We start from the raw sequence: 23,005 nt of genomic DNA, 5'->3' as shown, positions 1-23,005 counted from the left end.
TGCATAGCACTGGTTGTTTGGTGTTGCGGTGAAAAGAGGATATAGTTAGATTAAATACATACTTACACACGATTCTCAGTCTTGGCGACATGTCGGCAATCTCAGTTTCTCGGTTGATGTTAATAACTAAACTCACATCTTTCCCATTCTAATCACTATCCTTGCTCATCAATCTATAACTAATTTTCGCTCTATTTTCCTGAAGCATTGGTAAAGTCAGATCTTGGTCCTGAATGCAAACCACTCGCCAATGAGGAAGGCTCTTGCGGCAACTAAACACCCTAATCCCAACGCGAGAATACCCGTCAGAAGTCCACTCAGTGCCTGAGTACCCATTCTCTCAACCATAGTACCACTTGCAGGAATAGAGACCAGCAACGAGAAGCTGATGAAGAAGTTGAGAGTACCTGGTAGTCGATTAGTAACGATATCTTGAAAGGGACTGTGATCGTACCATAGTATCGACCGTATTCTTTTGGATCACATGTCTTTCCGACACATACTGGAAACGATTAGTCGGCTAACATTAATAGAGACAAACACCGTGCTTACCTGGTGTTATGGACAAGAATCCTCCAGAGCAAAATCCCCACAACCCAGTGAAAATATAGAGGACGACGCTTCTGTTACCAAACGGCACAAACAAAGTACCCATAAAGATAAGGGTCATTATCATCATGAAGATCAAGACATTGCAGTGACCAAACTTGTCGCCAGCTATTCCAGGGATAACACGGCCAAACGCCGAAGCTCCACCGACGATAGAAAGCAAGGTATAACCAGCCTCAGCCTTCATACCAGCTTCGATTGCAAAAGTAGGGAGGAGACCTCCAATGCCGTAGAGAACGAATTGGATGGCAAAATACATGACTGATAGCAATGAAAATGGAACAGACCGAAAAGCTGAAAAGTTAAGAACAGCTATGCCACCTTTCTTGGCGACAGGTAGAGCAACAAGTCTGGCTAGTCGCTTGTAAGGAATGAGGCATAGAGTACCAACAATGAAGATACCGAGAGTAACAAAGGCCACAATACGTATCGACCAGCTCCATCCAAGCTTAGGAAGCAATGATCGAAGCATGATGGGGAATATGACTGTTCCGATAGAAGACCCGGTCAGAGCCAGCCCAATTGCCATTCCTCGCCTTCTTGTGAATAGTTTAGCGACGACAGTGACGCCTATGGTACCTGCAATAGCTGTCGCAAGACCACCAAGAATTCCAAAGCATAGCATAAACTGCCAATACTCTTTGCACTCAGCGAGTAGGATGAACATGACCACAACGCCGCCGCCGCCAATGATGCTCACTGCAAATGGCCCATGCTGATCAAGAACAGGTCCAACTTGAATGGCTACAAGCATGGAGAGAAACATGTACATTCCGGGTATCCAACCAATTTCACCAGCTGTGTAATCGCTCAGTTGGTTCAGCTCTAGATAAGATTGGTATGTTCCCACGGATTGCATCATGCCTGAATGATTCATTAGCGAGATTGATAGGGGAGTGAAGTAGAGGACGCACCGAACGTGGGCATGAGGAAAAGGAAGCTTCCCAAGACGCATATCCATGCTGAAAGACTTGACTCGATGTCAACGGTTGTTGCGTCATTATTGTTTTGGATTGATTCTGTTTCCATCGGCGCGGATTGGTCTTGGCCAGATACATCCCTGGTATGCTCGGGTAACTTTTCCGGTGACATCTTGTCTACTTCTTCTCCCTCTTGACATCGACAACGTCTACGAATGTTTGAACAAAAACAATTATATGAATCTTCACCGCTGATCAGACATAATGAGCGTGAGATGATGACAAATTGAGAAATGGAAAACCTGGTGTATTCGGATATCTTATCCGACTCCGGCTATTGCACTTCGACATTAATTAACCCGAAAGATCGCAAGTCTCCGCGATCCTTCCCCACTTATGCAAGCACATCATTGTGAATTAGGGATAACGTTCTAAGATTGTCTAACTGCTTTGGTAATAAGATCGTCTTGATGCTGCAGTATCGCTTGAGATAAGACTTATCGTCGAGCTGCTCTTATCGATTAGCGGAAATAGTCCGGGACTCCTTCTGCAATCTCTTATCTTATCTTACATTTCATTTTCACAGATGCTTCAGGGTATTCAACGTACGGAACAAACTGTTCAATTCACTGAAGACAGTCCACAGCATGTGGTTCTCTGGTTCGGTAGCTCTATCCAACAGAGGTGAGTATTACGCAACACCTGGCAGTGGTTCTTACGCGTTGCTGTGGCGTATGTATATATTGCACCCCCCAAATGAGACGTAATCATCTCGATATGGAATTGAACTTCACGGTGATGACAGCTGACGCCACTGTTGCCGCGTATTTGTCGTCACAATATCTTCGCAGACTGAAGTCAGCTCAAGCCACGGATTGGATATTTGAACTTTCCATTGGACAATCACCTCCAAACTACCTATCAATAGACAAGATTGGAAGAAGAAAAGAAAACATTCCCCGACGATTGAGAGCTGATAGAATTTGCCACTGTGGCAGTGAATCGAGTGCCTGTAGGCACAGCCTGCAAGGATAAGCAGCTACTGAAACTGGGTGAGAGATAGGATGAAGACACTGCCCTCATTGAACGTCATCTGAAACAAAGCGAGATCAACATGTAGAACTTCACGTAGCTGTTGCAGATTTGCAATTTGTCAGCCTGTACATAAATGAACACCTATTTCACACACTGTAAAACGCCCCATTTCTACCCAATTTAACCTGCTGTTTTTAAAGCATTCATCTTTACCTGTACTCATCCAGCCCACTTAAAGCAGAGCACAATCGAAACCATGGGGGGCTCTTGTGATGCAAGCATATCCTGCGAGTTTAATTTCACCAGAGGTGCAGAAGTGGCATTCGACGCAGACCCAGATATTTTGAGTGATCTTTCTAAAAATTGAAAGTCTATATACTAATAAGCTGTTCAGGCCGGACTTGGGGTGGGTTATCTAACTGATGTCTTTCTTGACACAACCGACTAACTTTGAGTTTCCTTCTGATAGGTGATCGTATCCTTCTTCATCACAGCTTGGCTAGCTTATGCCATCGCCATCTTTACCTACTTCTTGCTAGAAGGAGTTTTAGACGAAAATTATCTCTTTAGCACAAGATTCGATGCCGAAATGCATGCCATGTTCAAGTCGATCTTCCAAAACACGTCTTTCTACCATGCGTTACTGAAAGTACGGAAGCGAGTATCCAGAGATTCGATGAAAAAGGTCTGTCTGATGTTCTGTGACCAGCAGCTCATTACCGGTGCCTCCGTCTTGATTGTAGGTTACTCGAAACACTGCGAAATTACACAATATCACTTCTACATTGCGGCCAATCTAGGTATGGCCGGCTTTGCAACATTCCAGGCTTTGCTACCTATTTGTGGCAGCGCGCTTCATAACGAGCTGAGGAAAGGATGGAGAATGGCATGGATATCCGCTATATTTGCCTGCGTCGTAGCCCTCAACTTCGTCATCTACAACGACTACTTCCTTGCAACGAAACATTTTGGCCTTTCTATGAATTGCGTCTGGAAAGAGCTTCCGGGATACTTTACACCCCAACTTATGCCATACGTTGTGATCGGCACGCTATTCGATGTTTGGTCCTATTTCAGCATTATAATGTATCTATACCCAGCAATTATGGAGACGCGGCCTGTGGCATATTTATATGGGAAATGGCTTTCCTTTATGATGGTGCCGACATGGTTATATCTCCATGTAAAGGAGTATAGGGTATCGAGGAAACCTAAATTCCTCTGGTTGCTGGTGGAAGCCTTAGCGGGTCTTGTATTTGTTATCATTTTCACTGTTCGCGAGCTGTTGGGTTCTCTGTCTGTAGACCTTGTACGAGTGTTTTTCTATCTCATTCAAAGTACAAACTCAGTTGCTTGGGCACGACAGAAGGCTGAGAGCAACGGTAGAAAAGGAACAGAAGATACCTGGGGCTTCGGCCAGATTTTACCCATGTTGCTACTAGCGCTACCTACACTTGCCTTTATCGAGGCTCTCGCTGGTAAGTATTGGACTATTTGATTGAAACAGTCTGTTTATCTGGAAAAATTGCTAATCAGGTTTTAGACCGCGAAATCAAAAGCATACATGAATTGACACGTAGCACCACTCCAGCCTTTCCCATTTTCACGACACTATGGGATCAACGCTGCCAAGACAAGGTAGACGAGTATGAAGACTCGATGTACAGAAAATTCCTATTCAAGGTCTGGCTATGCTTGGTGATGCTCTTTCTACATGTAGTTATAGTGTTCCTTGCCTTTAGGCTACCTGAAGGTGTTCCTATTTAGAGAGCAAGTAGGTTAATAGATGAGATACGCAGGGCAGAACAGATACACAACTAGCTGGACACGGCTTGAATACATGATTCTTAAATACAACACGTATTACCTCTAATCTGTCCTGATATTATACTCCAAAATGAATATATGGGATCCAATCCGGCCACTCGACTTCATCCTCACATGCTATGACGTCTCTCGTACCAGCACTACTTATAATCTCCTGGTCAACTTGACCCCCAACACTCTCAGTAATCACTACGTTCCTGACTCTCTTTGAAATGGTCCTTTCCGTCTTGTCCTTCTCCAACCACTTGTCTCGTAGCTTCCTCGCCGCATGGTGGAGCCCTTCCGCCACAGCTCTATCGGTTGTTCCGTGATCTCTCAGATGCTCATAGACGAATCTCGCGAATTCTACGCACAAAGAGTCCATAACAGCCCAAAGAGTTCCTATGACATGTCGGAATCCCAGCAATTGAAAAGCAGTGACGAGATGAATACCTTCATCAACTAAATCATGGTATTGAATCTCTCCTGTTCCGCATGCAGATAGGTAAGCAAGAAACGGATACTGCCTTTGAATGTTGATATCCAGGAGATCTGAGACAGTGAGGCAGTCAGTTTTGTTAGCCTCTAGGCATAAATAACTCTCTGCTGGGTCGTGTCCATCTGTGTAGCCATGGCCAGCGTAGTGGAAGATTTCTGACTGAAGTAGTTGGGAAGTGATTACAGCTTTAACTGGTTCCGCCTCGACTGTTCTGATCTCCATTGACTCACAGACTTGTCGAACAGCAGCCACTTCTTTCTTTGCGTTCGGTAAATAGGAACTACCAGGAGTCTTGTCCATGCCAACCAGTAGTGCTTGTTGCAATGGTCTTACCCCAAGAGGGCGTTGACGGCCACGAAATATCGATTGCACAGAGGTCTGGTATGATGAGATAACTCTGTCTAGTACCGTATTTGAGCTGCCATGGGAGTGCTCCCCTGCTGCGTGTATAGGGAATTTTGTCAACAGTCCTGTCATAATCCACCATACATGAGGACAATCACTGTCCGGAGTTTTTGTGAAACCTAGAGCATCAAGTACTGGACTCGCGATGCAGGCCCACAGCCACTCAAGTGCAAGGGAACTTCGCAGGGTGCCCTCTCCGATGAATCTCAGCATGTCGACACGACTAAACTTAGGCAACGGCACTGCTCGGATCTGGCGTGTTTCTATTACAATTGCGTCGCATCGCCAGAGACTCGTGTTGACCACAATTATGGGGCCATGTTGAGCAGCTTGTTTGACTTTGGACTCGGTCAGCGGCAGTAGAAAATCCTCAAATCCAGGTTGATGGCGAATCTCAGCAACGAGATTGTCAAATTTCTCTCCAGCCTCATGTCGTTTGTGCGAGGCCTGATTCCATGTAGAGCTGCTTTCTCGTTGGATTATATCGCTCCGCCCCAGTTGATCTCTTAGTGAAAGGAATCTGTCCGCCATATCGGGAAACGCTTCTCTTAACACACCGACATCTGTATGTAAGTCATCAATAGACGCTACGAGGAGTCCACGACCTCTTTCCAACATATCCAGAGCTACCATGGGCTCTTTGCCAAGTTCGAGAGCTAAACCAGCGGCATCCGAAGACAGGCCACCAAGCATCTTGGAGAGCTCTTGTTTGTCGGCGTTTGCTAGAGATCGAAGTATCAACTGAGGCATCATGTCGACAGCCGCTCTTGCGGCGCCATAGGCTAGTTCCCACTCCTGCCGACTCGAATAAATGCAAATAGCGCCCCGAGCGGCATCTATGCGGTTTTTTACCGGTGACTCAGTCTTCGATATTGCTTCTTCGAAGAATTGTGCTGCTTCCTGCGTGTGATCGTCTCTTCCAGTGACCCTAGCTAACTTGAGGAGATATAAGCCCATGCTGGAAAGGGATTCAGCCCGCTGGTAATGATTCTCATCCATAGCATCAAGCGCTCTTTTTTCGAAATCGATGGCTTCCTCCAGATCCTTTACGTCATTCTTCTGTTCATACCGTAACGATACGCTAATTCCTACCGCATGTAGTTTTGATGCGTGGTCGATATGATCAGTCGGCGTTATCTCCAGTGTTTCCCTCTCCAGATCTATGGCAGTATCGAGGTCTTCCATCGACAGATTGTAATGGAACCGAGTCTTCAGTGAATTTGCGAGACCGCTAAGATAGAGGTGTCGGTTCTCGTCGTCTCTTCTACATCTATCGACTGTTGTCTGACCGCGTTCAATAGACCTCTCCAAGTCGGAAATCTTGCGACACCTTTGAAATCTATTTCTGTATGATCCTGCCATATTATGAAGTAGCGGTGGCCACGACAGTCTTGTCTCTGCCGTTTCTTCCAATGCTCTTTCACACAGTCGAATGGCTTCGTCAAGATCTGCCAATCTTGCAATTCGGCTAAACCTATCGGAAAGTCCTGAGGCTAGGCTCATGATAAAGACTGAAAATTCTGGGTGTGTTTCTGGTGTGGCTTGGACTGCGTTTTGAGCAAGATTGATGGATTCGTCAAGATCATCCATTGATCCTGTGATGTTAAATCTTTCCCCCACGGCATTACCAAGGATATGAAACGCCCTTCCTCTGTCCGGATGATCTTCTGGGGCTATAGCTAGGTTAATTTCTACAACTCGTATTGCCTCGTCGAGATCTGATTGCGCTTTGGTCTGTATATAACGCTCCTTCAATAGACTCGCAAGATGGAGCGATACCTTCAAGTGTTGCTCATGATCTTTTGGTAACAATTCCATAGTCTCTCGAATGATGGAAATGGATTCATCAAGGTCTTCTGGTGATTCTGTAGCAATTGAGCGATGTGCAAGAGAAGATCCTAGGGCATACCATCGAGAAGCCCATTCAGTATCATCGTCATAATACTCGCCTGTGGCCTGTCTGTGTAGCTTGACCGATTCTTCAATGACACTTCCGGCTCTTGTGAAATAGAAAATCTCAGATAGCAATGCTCCAAGTCGATATAAGTAAGTTGCTCTCTCCAGGCTATCTTCTGGTTCTGCGGCGATGGCGTCTCTCGCGACTTGTACGGCTTCAGCGGGGTCAACGTTGCCTCTTCGGACTCCATATTGTTCATGTAGCAATCCAGATAGTGTTGATAGGCATTGAGATCTGTATGATTTGTCGGCTGGAATGCTATTTACAGACTGTCGTACAGTATCTAAACCCTGCTCGAGTTCGTAGATAGATTCGGTATCGACAGTCAGATCATAGAGAACACGCCCGAACCAATCAACGCATGCGTATCTCTTTTCATGATTCTCTGGACAATCGTGCACCACTTCTTTGGCAGCTTCGAATGATTCTTTCAAGCTACCGCGATCGTATAGCATACGAGACATTCTATCGAGATATCGCACTCTGTTCATGTCGGGCTTAGAGGTCAGCTCTATTGCTTTTTTGACTGCAGTGATAGCCTGCTCAAGAGGATCAAAACTCTCATTGTGATAATATAGATCCCATAGTATGCGGCCGAGATCGTTATAGTAACGCGGTAGGTTAGGGTCTTGATCCGAAGTGACAAACGTGGCCCTCTCAGCCATATCTGCAGCTTCTTCCAGGGTTTGTTCTTCTCCCGACGTGTCATGATAGTGATCTCGTAGCTCAAGCGAGAGGCTGTTCATGTACATCGCCAGAGCCAATTCCTGGTCATCATCTGCGCTACTCATATCCGGCTCCGGTTGCTCCCGTCTCTCTGCAGCTTCTAGCGTGTAGTCGGGCATCTCGGACTCTGATAGTGAAGAGATTCAGACGATTGATCGAAAGAAGCAAAAATGACGTGGACTAAAATGTCGTTAAAGTCGTTGTTTAATAAAGAATAGCAATCCAAGTGCGAGATTTCAGGCAATACATTGCATGCAGCCTGATAGTAGCGTCACGTGTCCATGTCTCAGAGCCATATCTTTCGCTGCAAATATCACTTCGCAGATCAACAATTCAATCAGGATTTACTTTACTTTACTTTATGAATCGCTATAGTATAATATTCGGGTTAGTAATTTTATAGATAGTAACTTAAATATTATCCGCAGATTAAATAGGCTGTCTACTTTAATAGGCACTTATTACAGTCTATAAATATCTTGCCTATATTATACTGTATTAGTATCCTTTTTCTTAAGATACCATATAGCTGCAAACGCTATACATGTCTATGCAAATCGAGGGAAAACCAAGTTAGCCAAAATAGTGGAATAGAATGATTTTCCATATCTGTCGATGGGATCCCAGATAGAGGGTAGTCTATTACTATCAGCTTTGAATTTGACGGCGGTTCCTTGATTGCGAGAGTTATCAACCCAGATTGGAGCCGACTCATCCTGTTGATTCACCAGCTATAGTATCTCTCGTGTCTTAAAAGAACCTTTGACATGAATATTGTTGAAAAATTGACTGCGCGGACAGATTAACCTTTATTGAAAAACTAGAGGAAATTGAGAAGACCTGGGCGAAAGCTGAAGTGATCCTGGAAATCATAAGTCCAGACAACACCCAATCAGAAATGAATTCTACCCCTGTAGAATGGGGCAAATCAAATCAATTGTACGGTAGTACAACAGCCATGTAATTTTCTTCCTCCTTGACCCCTCACCTGAGAGTGTCAGATCATCTTTCACAAGCACATTTCAGTATGCTAACAGGTTTCGAAGCCCTCGGCGCGGCGAGCGCTGTTTTACAAGTTATTTCGTTTGCCAGTGACCTGGCTGTAGCCTGCAAGAACGCATATGATGGAGCTACAACTTCTCAAGATGATCTTCAGCGCTATGCCGGGCAGATGTCCGAAGCCGTCGATCGCGTGCACACTCGCTGTGAGAAGATGAGCAACGCAAACTCCAAGTTTGCTAGTCCAAAGCTTCAAAACATCGCCAAGGAATGCAAAGATGAAGCCCAGAAGTTGGAGGCCGAGGTTCAGTACGTAACTAAATTGCAGGCCAAGGGCGATATTGTCAAGTCGATCCGCAAGGCTTTCAGAGCGAGGAAGCATCAGAAAAAAATCCACGCTCTTCAAGAATCACTTGCAATGTATCAGCAGGTTATTAAAACTGAGCTGTTGTCTCATTTATGGTAAGCTTGTGATCAAGATCCTCCAGAATATTCGCTGAAATATTACTCCAGCTCACAGAACGATGCGATATACTACCGGCAAGACGAATCATTCGGCAAATTGGATACCGATGTCCAGTTTGTCATCAACCAGCTCGCTGAAGGCATCACTGATGTTGAGGGTCTCGTAAAACGAGAACATGCTGCAACGCGCAACGTAATTATCCAAGAACGCGCCAAGGCCGAGACAGCCATCAATTCGCACACTGATGTTCAAGTCCTGGAGCTCAGAACAACCGCTGAGGCAGCGAGGAAGTCTGAAATATTCCTTCAAAGCCTCAAAGCCCCACGGATGAATCAACGGTACAACGATGTCATGGACTCTGAAGATGCAAGCTTTAACCAAGTATTTGCATCTTACGAAGATACGAAAACTATGTATCGTTCTGACTCAGAAAGTGACGGCTCTATGAAAGACGATGATCTTGAAGACGGCAGCCGAGGAGGTGGCGATTCAGTGGATGGTTATGCTTCAAATGATGATGGTACTGTCGAGAGCTATGAAATCTCTAAGACAGCTAGTGATTCAGATGACGATAGCCCTGTGAAACGTATCTATCACTCTTGGACCTCATTTAACTCATGGCTGCAATCAAACGACAAAATGTTCTATATCCAAGGCAAGCCGGGCTCTGGAAAAAGTACGCTTATTAAATTTATTTTGGAGCAAGACCTTACCCATGTATTGGTTCAGAGGTGGAACCCGGATGCTATGGCTTTGTCTTATTTCTTCTGGAAGATTGGATCAGAAGAACAGAACAGTATAAAGGGCCTGTGGTGTTCTCTTCTATATCAACTGCTGCGAGATCAACAACAACTGATTCTGAGTATTCTTCAACACTTTTGCCATCTTTCCCAACACTCCGAATATCATGACTGGGCAATGAAATATTTGCAAACCGTCTGGGAGTATCTTCTGAAGACGGATAAACGACCCCTCTGCATCTTTATTGACGGTCTGGATGAGATCCGGAACGAAGATGGTTTTTCTAGGCTTCTCGAATCTATTGATACTATATCGATGTTCCCAGAAATCAAGCTGTGTGTTTCAACTCGACCTGAAGCGAGGATTGTAAGGTGGCTCGAGATGAAAAAAGCAGACGGGATTTTACTCGAAGACTTGACAAGATATGATATGCTTGTCTTTGTGCGAAAGAAATTCCATGAACTATTGCCAACTAGTCATATTTCGTCAGACATCCTGGATCAATTACAGGAAGAGCTTGTTGATAAAGCCCAAGGTGTATTTCTATGGCTTCATCTTGCTACACGAAGCCTGGTCGAGGGGATTGAGAACATGGATTCTGAAGATATCCTTTTTGCACGCCTAAATGCGCTTCCCGGAGATCTTGAAAACTTGTATATTGACTTGTGGCAGAGGATGAATGCAAAAGGCCCCTTCTATCAAGAGACAGCTCGCAGATACTTTCGCTATGTCCTGCAGGTAGCAGACTACAACGTTCGCATGAAAATTGACGAAGAGATGATATGGCTTGTGCAGCCATGGTTAATGCAAATTTCTTTGGCCGAAAGCCCTGATCTACAAGAAAAGATTATGAAGGGCACAGGCACGATCGAGTTACCAGAAATCCTTCAAAGCTGCGAAGATACAACAGCTTCAATACAAAACCGGTGCGCAGGGCTGCTTGAAGTGCGCTTGGAAGGACATTTCGAACATGAACAGCTGGAAAGCAATAGCAATGTTTTCAGCAAGGTACAGTTCATTCATCGAACTACGCATGATTTTTTAAAAGACACAGAAGCGGGTCGAGGCATTCTGGGATGCGAGACGTTCTCTGACTTTTCCTTGCAAACGCAATTACTAAACGGCCTGATTTGCACGGCGATAGTTGCGATATCTGAATTGAAACCAACATATATTACCCCCACTATCTTGAAGCAAATTACTGGTTTTGCCAAACGCTGGGGAAACGAAAGCCTGCAACTAGCGACAGAGATGCTAGACATCGTTCGGCCATTGTACGACAGAAGGTTGATCAGATACTATGATGAACCTTCGATACCATTTGACACATTCTTCAGTCTGTTCACTAACGATAGCTTATTTGATGACTTCATTATCTCCCGCCTCGCAATCGACACCTCGACTGATCTGGCCACCAGTGTCTTGCGTGACGGGTGGGCGGCTCAAAGAGACTATAAGGGAACGTTTAGGGAAACGTTCAAGAAGATGTCCAAGAAATTGTTCTTCGCTCTAATCGAGCTAGGGGCCTCTCCACACGAGTATGGCACAACCACAAATTCGCTAGTGGAGCCATTTGTTCAGAAGGCAACTGCATTTACCAATCTTCTCGAGTCTTTCATATATTCAATACTACAGCTTCATGTGCAGCGTCGTGTAGTCACAGATGATGAACTACGGCGACAAGACTTACTTGAGACTTTGGAAATTACAATACATATGGCGACGACTTGCGAGAACCTGAGTACCGTCCTTCCGTTGTGCGCTTATTTTCCTGGAACTCGGCCGATGATGGTACTCACATTGGAAGAAACAATATGTTTGGATAGAGTGCCACTATCTCCTAAGGCATTCGTTTTGTTCGAGGTCAACATACAGTTCTTACTACTATATCTACTCTCGAAGCTTGGTGGGAGCCTAGCCGATTGCATCCTCGCAGTTCCTCAAGTTCAGGATGTAATATCAAGCATTAATAGCCCCTTGGTCGTGGTGCGATACTTCCAGATGTTATTGGGGACTGAACACCCCCTTCCGCATCGACAAATGTATCAGCGCGTTCTATCACCAGCACCACTACTACCACGCGATGTTGAAAAGCTTTTTAATGTGGACTTCGAGGGTTTCTTACAAGGCTCGTGCACACCACATGAGGACAAAACAGACTTTCAAATCATCACCCAATACATTGAGGATGTGGAGACCGAAGAAGCTCATGTGGAAGATATGATGGTGGCTCTAGTTGCTGAGAACCCGGCAATCTCGACTTATGAGGAAGTAGGCATTATCCCTTACTTCGAATATCTCAGGAACAGGAGAGAAATACCTGGCGAGAGATGGGAGTTGTTTCCTTTGACAATGGGAAAGCTTGAAGCAGCAGCGGCCATCAAGGAAGGAATAGAAGTTGACAAGTAATTATTCTCTGATAGCCACTTTTGATATGGACTGTCGTCCAGGAACCTCAAATTTGAACCTGCCATACATGGGGCTGATCAATGACCGGTGTTTTGATCGCTAGCTTTTGCAGATTGCAACGAGAGCCTACCTGTTAAGAATAAAATTTGATAATTCATTTTTTATTTGCTGTAGCATATACTTACAGTATATTATCTTGGTCTTCTTATATCGTTGACCTCGAGATGAGAAGTATAGAAGGTTTTTATTAATTTATTAATTTCTATACTTTACTAGTAAATATAAGTAAATATAAGTAAATATAAGTCTAAGCCTCTTAATAACTCTAATATTTAATAAAATATCTATATAAATTAAAAACTTATTATTTTAAAATAAGGTTTTTTTAATAATTAAATTTCCTATTAAGAATATATATAACTATTAAAATAATAATTAAACTCTATAATAAGGGTTATATAAAAAAAACTTTTAAGCTATATATATAATAGCTATTTTTTCTTTTTATAATTATTAATCTATTAAAATCTAAAGAAAACTTAATATAATTAAAGTAAAGATAGTTAATATACTTATTTATATAGTTAATTAATTATAGTCCCTTTTCCCTTTAATTAATAGTATTAATTATATTATAAATATAATATCCCTAGTTAATAATATTATAAATCTCTTATAATAAAAGTAATATTATTTAATTAATTAATTAGATAATCTATACTAAGCCTTTAGCTTTAAGCTTTTTTATTTAAACTTTTTTTAATAGCTAGCTATAACTTAAAGGCTTTAGCTATTATTATTACCTACCTCTTTAATTAATTAAACTATTTATTATATAAAATAGTCTTATTAAATACCTTAAAAAACTTATTTTACTATTTAAATAGTTTAACCTTTTCCTTTAAGATAACCTTTTTAAGCTATTATATTTCCTTTAGTCTCTTTTTTATTTTAATTTTCTTTTTTTTTTCTTTTTATTTATTCTTTTTATATAAAATTAAGAAATTTAACTTATAAATAAAGGCTATTAGCTTAACCTTTATAAAAATATCCCTCTTTTTTATTATATAAAAGTTTATTACCTTTATATATAGCTTAATATTTTTATTATAATTAATTATAGTTTTAATTATATTAAAATATAAGCTATTAAGGTAATAACTAGGATTAATAGCCTTTAGCTTAATAATAATAATTAGTATTATATATAAGAATTATAATAAGTTAGCTATATATAATAAGAGACTAAGATTAATTAACTTTAGCTTATTAATTAATTAAGGTTATAAGAAAAAGAAGTTATTATTATTTTTAATATAATAAAAGCTTTCTTTATAAGTTATCTTTATTATAAGGTTTATATTAAAAGAGTTATACTATAGAAGAAACTTTATCTTAAGAAAACCTTAGATTTAATTATTATTAAAATTTTAATTTATATAAATAGATTAATCTTTATTAAAAACTTAAAAGAAATTAAAAAGGCCTAGGTAAAAGCTTCAGGATTATAAAAAAAATAATAAATATAATATATTTACCCTCTGGTTACTTAACTAGATTATATATACTATTAAAGCTTAATAGAAAAAATAGACTTTTATTATAATAATAATTATAACCTTAAGCCTAAGGCTATTAAGGCTATTATAATATTATTATTAAAAGATTCTAGTCTTATAAAGAAAGCCTTTTTAATAGGCTAGGATTTTAACCTTTTTAATTATAATAATATTATTAGGCTAGCTACCTTTAGTTATTAAATTCTTTTACTTTTATTAAAGAAAGAAAAGACTAAGAGATATTATCTCTATAAAGAGCTAAGTGCCTTAATAAGGCTATATAAAAAGCTAGAGTTAAATAAAGAACTAGGGGCTAAGAAGGAAGATTTCTTTATAGCTATAAATATAAGATATATCTAATAGTAGCTAATTTACTTAATAAAGTAGGTTATTTATATTATTAATATCTTTATTTAAAAGGTTAAAGTTATTAATATAAGACTATAAAGATATTATATATAAAGATAATTAGAAAATAGGGTAAAATTAAAGGTTAATCTAGGGTTCTATTAAAATAATTTATAATATTAAATTAAAGTAAGGCTAAATCTAGAGGCTAAATTTATATAATTAATCTGGATTATATATAAATCTATTATCTTAATCTACCAGAGAGTAATAAAGTGTCTTTAACTGTATCTTTAACTGGGGGATAGAAGGTTTTTAGTGGTTTATTTATTAGTCTATTGAGTTGAGGGACTGTCTGTGACTAGACCTAAAGCCGCTTAGTAGATACCTAGTCGTTCGCTATTCTTCGCTTCGGCCTTCTAGATCATTCTCTCGACTGAAGTTATGTCCACTAACAAGCAAGTATTGTTAGTGTGCTTTACAACTTAGAGACTTGGCAGTTTAAATTAGCGTTTCGTCGCAGTGCGCCCTTGGTTGACAATTGACATTGACAGGACGCCCTGCTGTTGACATCCGTGATACCCGCTTTTGCTCCAAGATAATATCACATCTATAAAGTCAAGAACATTACAATAGAATAAGCAATCATCAGTGAGCATTAATTAAATTCAAAATGACATACGACAAACCATCAGAAAAATTCACCCTACGAACTCACCAGCCTGGTGACATGGGCTATATTACCCATCGTCACGCCGTCATCTACGAAAAACAATACAACTTCAACACCAAATTCGAATCCTTGATATCGAGAATCACAGCAGATTTTCTCGACAACTTCAACCCAGACCTTGAGCGCTGCTGGATTGCCGAAAGAAATGGCGAATTCCTCGGCTGCATAATGCTAGTCTCCGATAAAAAACCAAAAACAGCAAAACTTCGACTTCTCATGGTAGAAGAGAGTGCACGTGGTCTCGGCGTTGGAACAGCTTTGATCCAAGCTTGCATTGACTTTGCGAAAGAGGCTGGGTATGAGCACATTGATCTCTGGACTCAGAGTGTGCTAGAGGGAGCGAGGCGTTTATACGCGAGGGCTGGGTTTAAAATGATTGAGACGCAACCTCATAGTGATTGGGGAGTTGATCTGGTCGGAGAGTTTTGGACTTTGAAGTTGTGAAGAAAGGAGATATTGTAAAAAGAAAGAGGTGGCAGGGTTTTGTTTGTCTCAGTTGTTACACATGGATATAGAATACGGGTCTGAATAAGGTTTAGCTGTGCCGCGGAAGAAAAGAAACAAAAGTCGCGTTTCTCCCCAATCGCGTCAAAATTATCGTGACTTGTTCGTAGAATTAGTAATTTGATGAGAGTATCACACATCTTCATGTCATTAACCTGGTTATCACAGCCGAGTCCTAGCCTTGCTGTCAGGTCTAGAACCATCCCGTGAGTGCACGAGTAAGAATGAACAAGGAATCATAACTCCGTAGGGCTATGAGGAGTTCAGCTGATGGAGACAACAAACAGGGGATCAGGAAGCTGCGGAAGGGGAAGCGGTCCGGATGATGAGTTTGGTAAAGCTGTATTGCAAAGATCGGCAGCCCCATAAAATAGCGAGAATCATATCATCTGATCTTGGTGTCCGTCCACTTCGGATCTAGCATTCAGTAACCTGTCTATCTGTGATATCAGACACATGTGGATTTTAACTAAATTTTTGATCTCATTGTATCAACACATAGTGATGTTTTCAACAGTAGTCTATTTGAAAGCTATCCAGCGACGACCCGGACAGGTCAACTGACTAGTCAAATTCACATATTTTATTCCCATGCATATCTGTTCCTCTTCAAGCCTCGATTTGCCTTGGCTTAAAACTTGGAATTTTTAGCTGGCGTGAATTGCTTCTTTTTCGTTGGCGCGAGACCTTCCTCATTACAACATTTTGCATAATCATGTTTCACGATCACAACTAATCAATGTTAATCAGAGAAAACCAAGATTATCATCAACGACGAAATTGAAAACCATATTCCTAGCAAGTCTCCATCCAGTAAGTCTGCTGTATTACCAGCTCATCACACCGGTCCATATCCTCTGTCTAGAGGTCGCATAAGTGCAAGCCACTTCTCCTCACCGTTCAAGATCGTCGTCGGTGGCTTCATCTACTATCATGCCAACTCACAAATCCCAACGCCTCAATGATATATACCACTGTGATACACCAGGAACGCCGATCATATTATAGGTTCTATAGACAAGATAAATCCGATATCAGTCTAGTAACAAGACTATTTATTTATTATTCCGGTAAAGATCTTCGGGGAATTCCAATAGTTTAAAACAAATGTGGCTTGCATTTGACATCTAGGTTCACTATTGGATACCTTTGTTCTCGGTGCATTAGAGGCTGGGGAAACACTGGCGGAGCTTTTGGTGAAGGACGTGGCCCAATGATTTACTACCTACATAAGAATACTCGTTGTTAATTACGAGTGGAATCTCCGTGGACAGACGGAGGCTGTTTTTCAACAAAGAAGTAATTTTGCAGATCTTTTGACCAGAGACTCGGCGAGGATTATCTTGACAGGGCTGTGAGACATTGTTTTCTTTTGTTTAGTTCAGCGAAGGAACAGCCGGGCATGGTAAAAATTGACTAGACTAGGGTATGCGCTACTGTTGGGTAATTTTGTCTCTCATGTATGTCTTGACCGTTAGGCTTCTATGCTAGATTGAGCACTGCTGGCGGGCAAAAACGTTCAAACTCTATCCACTTTTGCCTAGAACTGTTTTAGTTTTGTTTTTTAATTTACAAGGTATTTATGCGCCAGGGACGAACACGCCTGCTCGCCTAGCTAGACACGAAAAGGTAAAGCCAGGATTAAGCGCAACGGCAATTGCAACGCCCTTTGTTTCTCTCAAAGTCTTGCTTGTGATGCATTTTACTTGGCATGGTTTTCGTAAATATGCAGTCAGCAATCAATCATACATGAGAGTCACAACGGCCATCGTCCCAAAAACAAGGATACAAGATTCCGGTAATTCTTGTGGGAACCAATGATTTCGCGACTCGCGCCCAAGTTCGGACCATCGGCATTGCAACATGCCGCCATGCTCTGCCGATCCTTTTTACAAATAAACGTCCCACAACGGCAACTAATCAAACAGGGGATGTCGCAAGCCAGGAACCAAAGTTGACAAAGAAGTAAACACAAGTGGATCTTCGTATTTGGGAAACAACTTGCCCCCGGGTTCATTTACATTGTCCCTACTACTCCACGATAATGCAGACATAGCTCCATATGAGAAACAATCATCGAATGAGAACGCCCTGTAGGTTATGGGCGTCATGTCGTTGACGACGTGGCTAGGTAAGGGGTGACCCCTGTGTTGTACAGGAGTCAGTCTACTACACGGAAGGGTAGTTAACGGTTCTACGGTACGATAACTGATGCTGTGTAATTTCCATCTGCTGTACAAGCCTGTCGTTGTCAAATATCAAGTTATTTCTGAGGCCTGACAGGTGCTCCCCCAGAGCCTCATATATTGAATGCAGTTAGCCGCGTAAAGAATCAAGGAAAAAATGAGGCTCTATGACGATGTCCCCGAAGTGAATCACCGAATGAGAGAGCGTTTTCTTGAGCACTCGTTTTTGAGGCTCAACCCCACATTACGGGCGTTTATTGAAATCATTGCTCTAGTGGGCGGGCGTTTATCGTGCCCGCATCGTGAACAAAAGCCGTGGAGTTATTATCCGTGTGCGATTTTAAGATTTGACTAACTATTTTAGTCACTGTTTGTTTATAGTACAGCGTAGCATAGTCTAGTTACACCAAAGCATAATAACCCTTGTTAGTAAATTAATGGAGATGTAATATGATCTGAGTTTAATCTCATGGGGTTTCCCGTGCCCGAATCTGCCGTGTGGTAGATCATGAACAGGGGGGAAAGAGGCACAAGGCGAGGCGGGCATTGAAGTTGGTATCCACCATGTGCACTGATCCCAGCCAAGTTCAGCTGAATGTTGTTGAGGATCGTGAGAGTGACGATCATGCCTGAGGAAACATGAAAGAGAGAACATGGCTGGGGGTCAAAGTGTGTTTTGGTAAGAGTCTCTCAAGTATAAAGACCCGACTATCCTCCCTCTCAATCTCAATTCCTCACCACCAACAATCAACATCATCTTCCAACACTTCCAACAACATCCTCCAACACTTCAAACACTTTTCCCTCTCAAAAAACCAACTCTTTCCACTCCATTCAAAATGCAGTTCTCTACCTTCACCGCTGTCTTCGCCATGGCCGCCGCTGCCATCGCTGCTCCCGCCGACATTGAGGCTCGCACCGGCAACAACAACGGCAACAACCAGCCCGTCTGCTCTGCCCAGAGCCAGCAGGTCTGCTGTAACGGCCTCCTCAGCTGTGGCGTCCAGGTTCTCGGCAGCAACTGCAATGCCAACTCTTACTGCTGTAACACCCAGGCCCCTGTTGTAAGTTTCACACTCACACTTTTCAAGAGACTAGCTTCTAACCTTCTCAGGGCGCTCTCGTCAACGTTGCCCTCCTCAACTGTGTCAAGCTCCTCTAGAAGAACAGTTGCAGTAGCAGCTCACAGGTTTCTCCATGATGGCTAGGATGTGAAGGATTGGTTGATTGGTTGAATAATGGGAACATGGTGTGGAGGATACTGGCGGGGAAGGCCATTGCTAGCTACTCCGTGTCAATAGGTTGACTGTTGTCTCGTATTCGCTTCTACTACAACTTGGTTGAATTTACATAATTACTTTGGAACTCTATATCTCGTGAAACACTATTACACTTGCAACATTTGGCGAATGTGTACGTTGGACGTCACATCCCTGCACATGTTTAACCGGCATATGCCTGTCTCATCTTTAATCTTCACATGGATACAGCCCCCAGTAGTTCATCCCATTCTAGCCAAGACACGTACCTGCTTGTATTGTTTGGGACGCCCAGTGCCGGATGTCTCGGCCCCAATCGTAGACCATCCCTGCTCATGCATCCAATAAGAATCCTCGGGGCATCAGAAAAGACAGCTGGTCGGGTACAAGAGATGAAATTATGCTATCTAGACAATGATATTAGGTCTTACGTCCCCAAGTTTTGGGTGACTACAGAAGCATATGGCCGTTTTGAAAGCTAGTCAGGTCATACCCATGCTCAAACAAATCATTCCACGCGGTATCAATAGTCGGCGTAGGATACTCGAGTCTTACCGGGTTTTGGCTCTTGACACCAAACCACGACATAAATTATGTATCAATATCAGCCTCGGCATATGAACTATTGTCAAAAACAGCCAGCGTCGCATTCCCCAGCCTTCGAACAATCTGTATACTTCGCTCTCCTACTGTCTTGCCGTGTGATATCTTGGACAAGAGTCTCACACATGTCTCAATATTAGACTCAACCACCTCCCGAGTCAATTCGTGGCGGACAATGGAACTAGCACGGATAGCATACAGCATCGTGACAGCCGCCAAAAACAAAGAATCCAACGCCACAAATGTGTAAATGATCTTGTTCTTGGCGTACAGCGCGTTGTAGCAACTGATTAGACTGATTGATGAATCAGCGCAAAGCCGAATCGCATCGGCGCTGCTCACGGGAGAAGCGTGTGACGGGCGGTGAAGATTGATAACAGCTTGGTGGTACGCAATCTGAAACCACTCGGGTGTCTGATACATTGACAGCGGAGCGAGATATCTCGGAGCGGACAGAAGCCACCCGTTGAGGCGTGTATAGTGCTGCTGGCGGATGGCGTCGAGGTTGGCACTCTCCAAATTCGCACCTCCAGCTGAATGAAGAGCCGAGTAAATTGCTCCATTAATCTGACGAAGTTCCACGATATGACGAAAGGCTGACATGTCTCGGACATCGGGAAGAATATTGGGAATAGCGCGGTCTGGTGGACCGGCGAGTTGTTCATCTGTGAGGATAAGAGGAAAAGGGACAGTTATGTCTGCGTCTTGAATTCCGAGTGGTCGACCGAGAGATATGGACACGCTTCGATCCATCGTGTACAGACTCCAGAACAGCCTCTTTCGCATTTCCGCATCCAAAAGAGATCTATGCGACAGACTCTCTTCTCTGTGCATCTCGATACCAACAGCAAGCCTCAAAGCCATACCAACGGTGTACCACAAATTGACAGACTGTGGCTCGTTGCTTCCGAACAGACAAAGCAGAGAAAGACATCGTACGCAATCAATATCTTCAGCCGCAAGAACAGCATCAAGGTCTCTCACCGCTGCTTCAAAGAAGTATTCGTGAGAAACAGGTGTATCAGAGCTGATACGCGCTTTTTCCGAAGCCCCTATCGCGAGAACCATGTGCACTTCAAACGCAGATAGCCTGTTTCGTGTATTTCCGTTGCAGTAGGGCATGTAGTGCTGTTCCATAAAGGTTGGCCGATGAATAACGGGATACTGTGGCCATCTTCGGTCGAAAAATACGTCTATCAATCCAATTCCATCGCGATGGAGGTTGAAAGTGTTTGACGTGGCGGTCGGAGGCGTGTCGCTAGCAGAAAGCCCATTCCACAACTGCCAAGGACCACTTCTGAACCCAGTCTCGGAAGATCCATTGGCATTTGCACCTCGGAAGGTGGGAAGAAGCATTCGTCCAACATAGCCTCTTTCAAGACTTGCCACTGATCCGTCAGGCTCTGGTCGCTCGATAGGGCGCAATTGCATGTTGTCTTGGGAAAGTGTTTCCGAAGGAAGTCTCGATTGCATCGTTAAACGTGTCTGTAGTTCATTGACGCGGTCTTTTAGACGCTCTACTTGACCTCTGAGATAATCACACTCACACTCCCTGTCTTGTCTAACAACGAGGCGATCTGAAGGTACACAGGGGACACTGGCAGCCGCACAAGCTCCGCAGACAGGATGTATACCATCGCACTGTAAATGACATGTCAGCTGTTGTTCGGACTTTCACGGCGTTATCAGAGTATTAGAAATATCGGCCGTCAGGATCATAAGAGCGAAATTGGTAGGTCATCTTATGAAACTTGGATCGGATTTCTTAGGTTGTTTATTTCTGCATCCCAAGGCTAAGCAGGCCATCGTTTCCGGTACCCAATAGAACGCGTTGATGCATACCTTTTGTTTCCTGCGACGACATCTTTGGCAGGCGGCAGATATCCTCTTTAGCCCATGACGCGGTGATCTAATTCTATCGACGATGTTGGTGTCTCTTTCAGAATGTGTGTCGTATCCTGTTGACGTGGTCTCAAAGACTGCGGGGAGCTCCCCATCGTCTGTAGCGGACATTTTATCTGGTTATAAACTTTGAGAAAAATGGGTAAGAAACGGGTTTTGTGGCTTGGTGGCCGTGAGTCAATTTTGTAAGTTGATGATATGAGTATGAATTGAAGAAGTTGATGAGAAACAAATCATGCCCCCGTATCCGGAATGAACTAATGATCCACTATCGATAAGACTACCAATCTCCGATCTAATGCCGGTATTGCTGAGGTGGGTCTATTCGGTCCTTACAGTCGATATCTTCATCTTCATCTACGCTTATTGGCAGCCAGCAATCTATCTTTAGACTTCTCGCTCTTCGAATTGGCATACGTCAAGCTGACTAATTCGACGTGATCGTACTTACCGGGTCTACTACCTTCGCTTTCACTCACAAACTGGTAGATGATTTGGTAAAACCGACACAGCATAAGCGCGTTGAGTTGGCTCCGTGTCGATTGTGTTACCCGTTATCGGATCGACAAGTTGGTAACAGGGAACTCTGAGCTTCAGGGTACCAATATAAATAGTTCTGAAAAGTGTAATCGAAGTAGCATAGACTGACCTACTATTTTCGTCTCCCATGCTTCTAACAGTCGATCTTCCTAATGTAAGGGCAGAGCTGAACAGAATGCGGTGGGCGGTGAAAGTGATAAGATAAGAAAATGGCAGAATATTTGGGCTAGCTGCAGGGGTCAGCGGGGATCCAGTTGCAATTAACATGGTCGCTCAGTTGCCTTGCTTCAATCGTACCTTCGTATTGACACTTTATATCTATTACTAGACTGATCTCCGTAGCACTTGATATTTTCCGATTTGAGAAACCAAAATAAAGAATCTGCTGTTAGTTAGTTTGAGGTTATGACACTAACAGCTTGATGAGTTGCCTGTTTGAACACATAAAATAATCTACCTGCTGCTTCAAATTCACACCTTTCAACCAAGAGCTGGAGTAGGACATAGCAGAAACAATCAGAATAACATATGCAAGTCTCTCAGTCATTAGTGAAGGAATTTCAGGATAATGTTGTATGTCTTTTGAGAGATCTTTGGACTTCAGACTTTGCTGTTGTAACGATTACAGGGTAGGTTTCTCAACAAGGATCCATGGTTAGTGCTCATCAGCTATCAGCACCTTCAGCTTCAGCGGTATCTCTACCCCGCAAAATGAACCCCCAAAAAGTTAGCGCCTCGGAAGTAATCTTATCAACTGCCATTCCCCATCGGAACTTCCATCGGAATCCACCTCATCTTC

The 23,005-nt window shown here is 42.8% G+C and overlaps 7 protein-coding genes across 7 annotated transcripts; 4 read left to right on the top strand and 3 right to left on the bottom strand.

Moving 5' to 3' along the window:
• Positions 1-216: 216 nt before the first annotated feature.
• Positions 217-1,701, bottom strand: FSST1_000202 (major facilitator superfamily domain-containing protein; the record flags this gene model as incomplete). The annotated part of the gene is made up of 4 exons (XM_083227976.1): positions 217-407; positions 455-502; positions 553-1,473; positions 1,524-1,701. The coding sequence occupies 4 exons, from the start codon at positions 1,699-1,701 to the stop codon at positions 217-219; spliced, it is 1,338 nt and encodes a 445-aa protein (XP_083090384.1).
• Positions 1,702-2,820: 1,119 nt separating this feature from the next.
• FSST1_000201 (uncharacterized protein) lies at positions 2,821-4,331 on the top strand (the record flags this gene model as incomplete). Its single annotated transcript, XM_083227966.1, has 3 exons — positions 2,821-2,911; positions 3,059-4,042; positions 4,108-4,331. 3 exons carry the CDS (start codon positions 2,821-2,823, stop codon positions 4,329-4,331), a joined length of 1,299 nt encoding a protein of 432 aa, XP_083090383.1.
• A 118-nt stretch (positions 4,332-4,449) lies between these two features.
• On the bottom strand, positions 4,450-8,076 carry FSST1_000200 (uncharacterized protein; the record flags this gene model as incomplete). The annotated part of the gene is made up of 1 exon (XM_083227955.1): positions 4,450-8,076. The coding sequence occupies one exon, from the start codon at positions 8,074-8,076 to the stop codon at positions 4,450-4,452; it is 3,627 nt and encodes a 1,208-aa protein (XP_083090382.1).
• A 908-nt stretch (positions 8,077-8,984) lies between these two features.
• On the top strand, positions 8,985-12,572 carry FSST1_000199 (uncharacterized protein; the record flags this gene model as incomplete). The annotated part of the gene is made up of 2 exons (XM_083227942.1): positions 8,985-9,418; positions 9,470-12,572. 2 exons carry the CDS (start codon positions 8,985-8,987, stop codon positions 12,570-12,572), a joined length of 3,537 nt encoding a protein of 1,178 aa, XP_083090381.1.
• Positions 12,573-15,152: 2,580 nt separating this feature from the next.
• On the top strand, positions 15,153-15,656 carry FSST1_000198 (GNAT family N-acetyltransferase; the record flags this gene model as incomplete). Its single annotated transcript, XM_083227931.1, has 1 exon — positions 15,153-15,656. The coding sequence occupies one exon, from the start codon at positions 15,153-15,155 to the stop codon at positions 15,654-15,656; it is 504 nt and encodes a 167-aa protein (XP_083090380.1).
• A 3,085-nt stretch (positions 15,657-18,741) lies between these two features.
• FSST1_000197 (uncharacterized protein) lies at positions 18,742-19,064 on the top strand (the record flags this gene model as incomplete). The annotated part of the gene is made up of 2 exons (XM_083227920.1): positions 18,742-18,966; positions 19,017-19,064. The coding sequence occupies 2 exons, from the start codon at positions 18,742-18,744 to the stop codon at positions 19,062-19,064; spliced, it is 273 nt and encodes a 90-aa protein (XP_083090379.1).
• A 547-nt stretch (positions 19,065-19,611) lies between these two features.
• Positions 19,612-21,777, bottom strand: FSST1_000196 (transcription factor domain-containing protein; the record flags this gene model as incomplete). The annotated part of the gene is made up of 2 exons (XM_083223811.1): positions 19,753-21,405; positions 21,607-21,777. 2 exons carry the CDS (start codon positions 21,775-21,777, stop codon positions 19,753-19,755), a joined length of 1,824 nt encoding a protein of 607 aa, XP_083090378.1.
• Positions 21,778-23,005: the final 1,228 nt, after the last annotated feature.

This window comes from Fusarium sambucinum, chromosome IV, assembly GCF_050947815.1.
Source record: "Fusarium sambucinum isolate potato_lamoka chromosome IV, whole genome shotgun sequence".
Taxonomy (NCBI): domain Eukaryota; kingdom Fungi; phylum Ascomycota; class Sordariomycetes; order Hypocreales; family Nectriaceae; genus Fusarium; species Fusarium sambucinum.
Note: the sequence above shows the minus strand (reverse complement) of the source record. Positions and strands in the feature narration are given on the sequence as shown.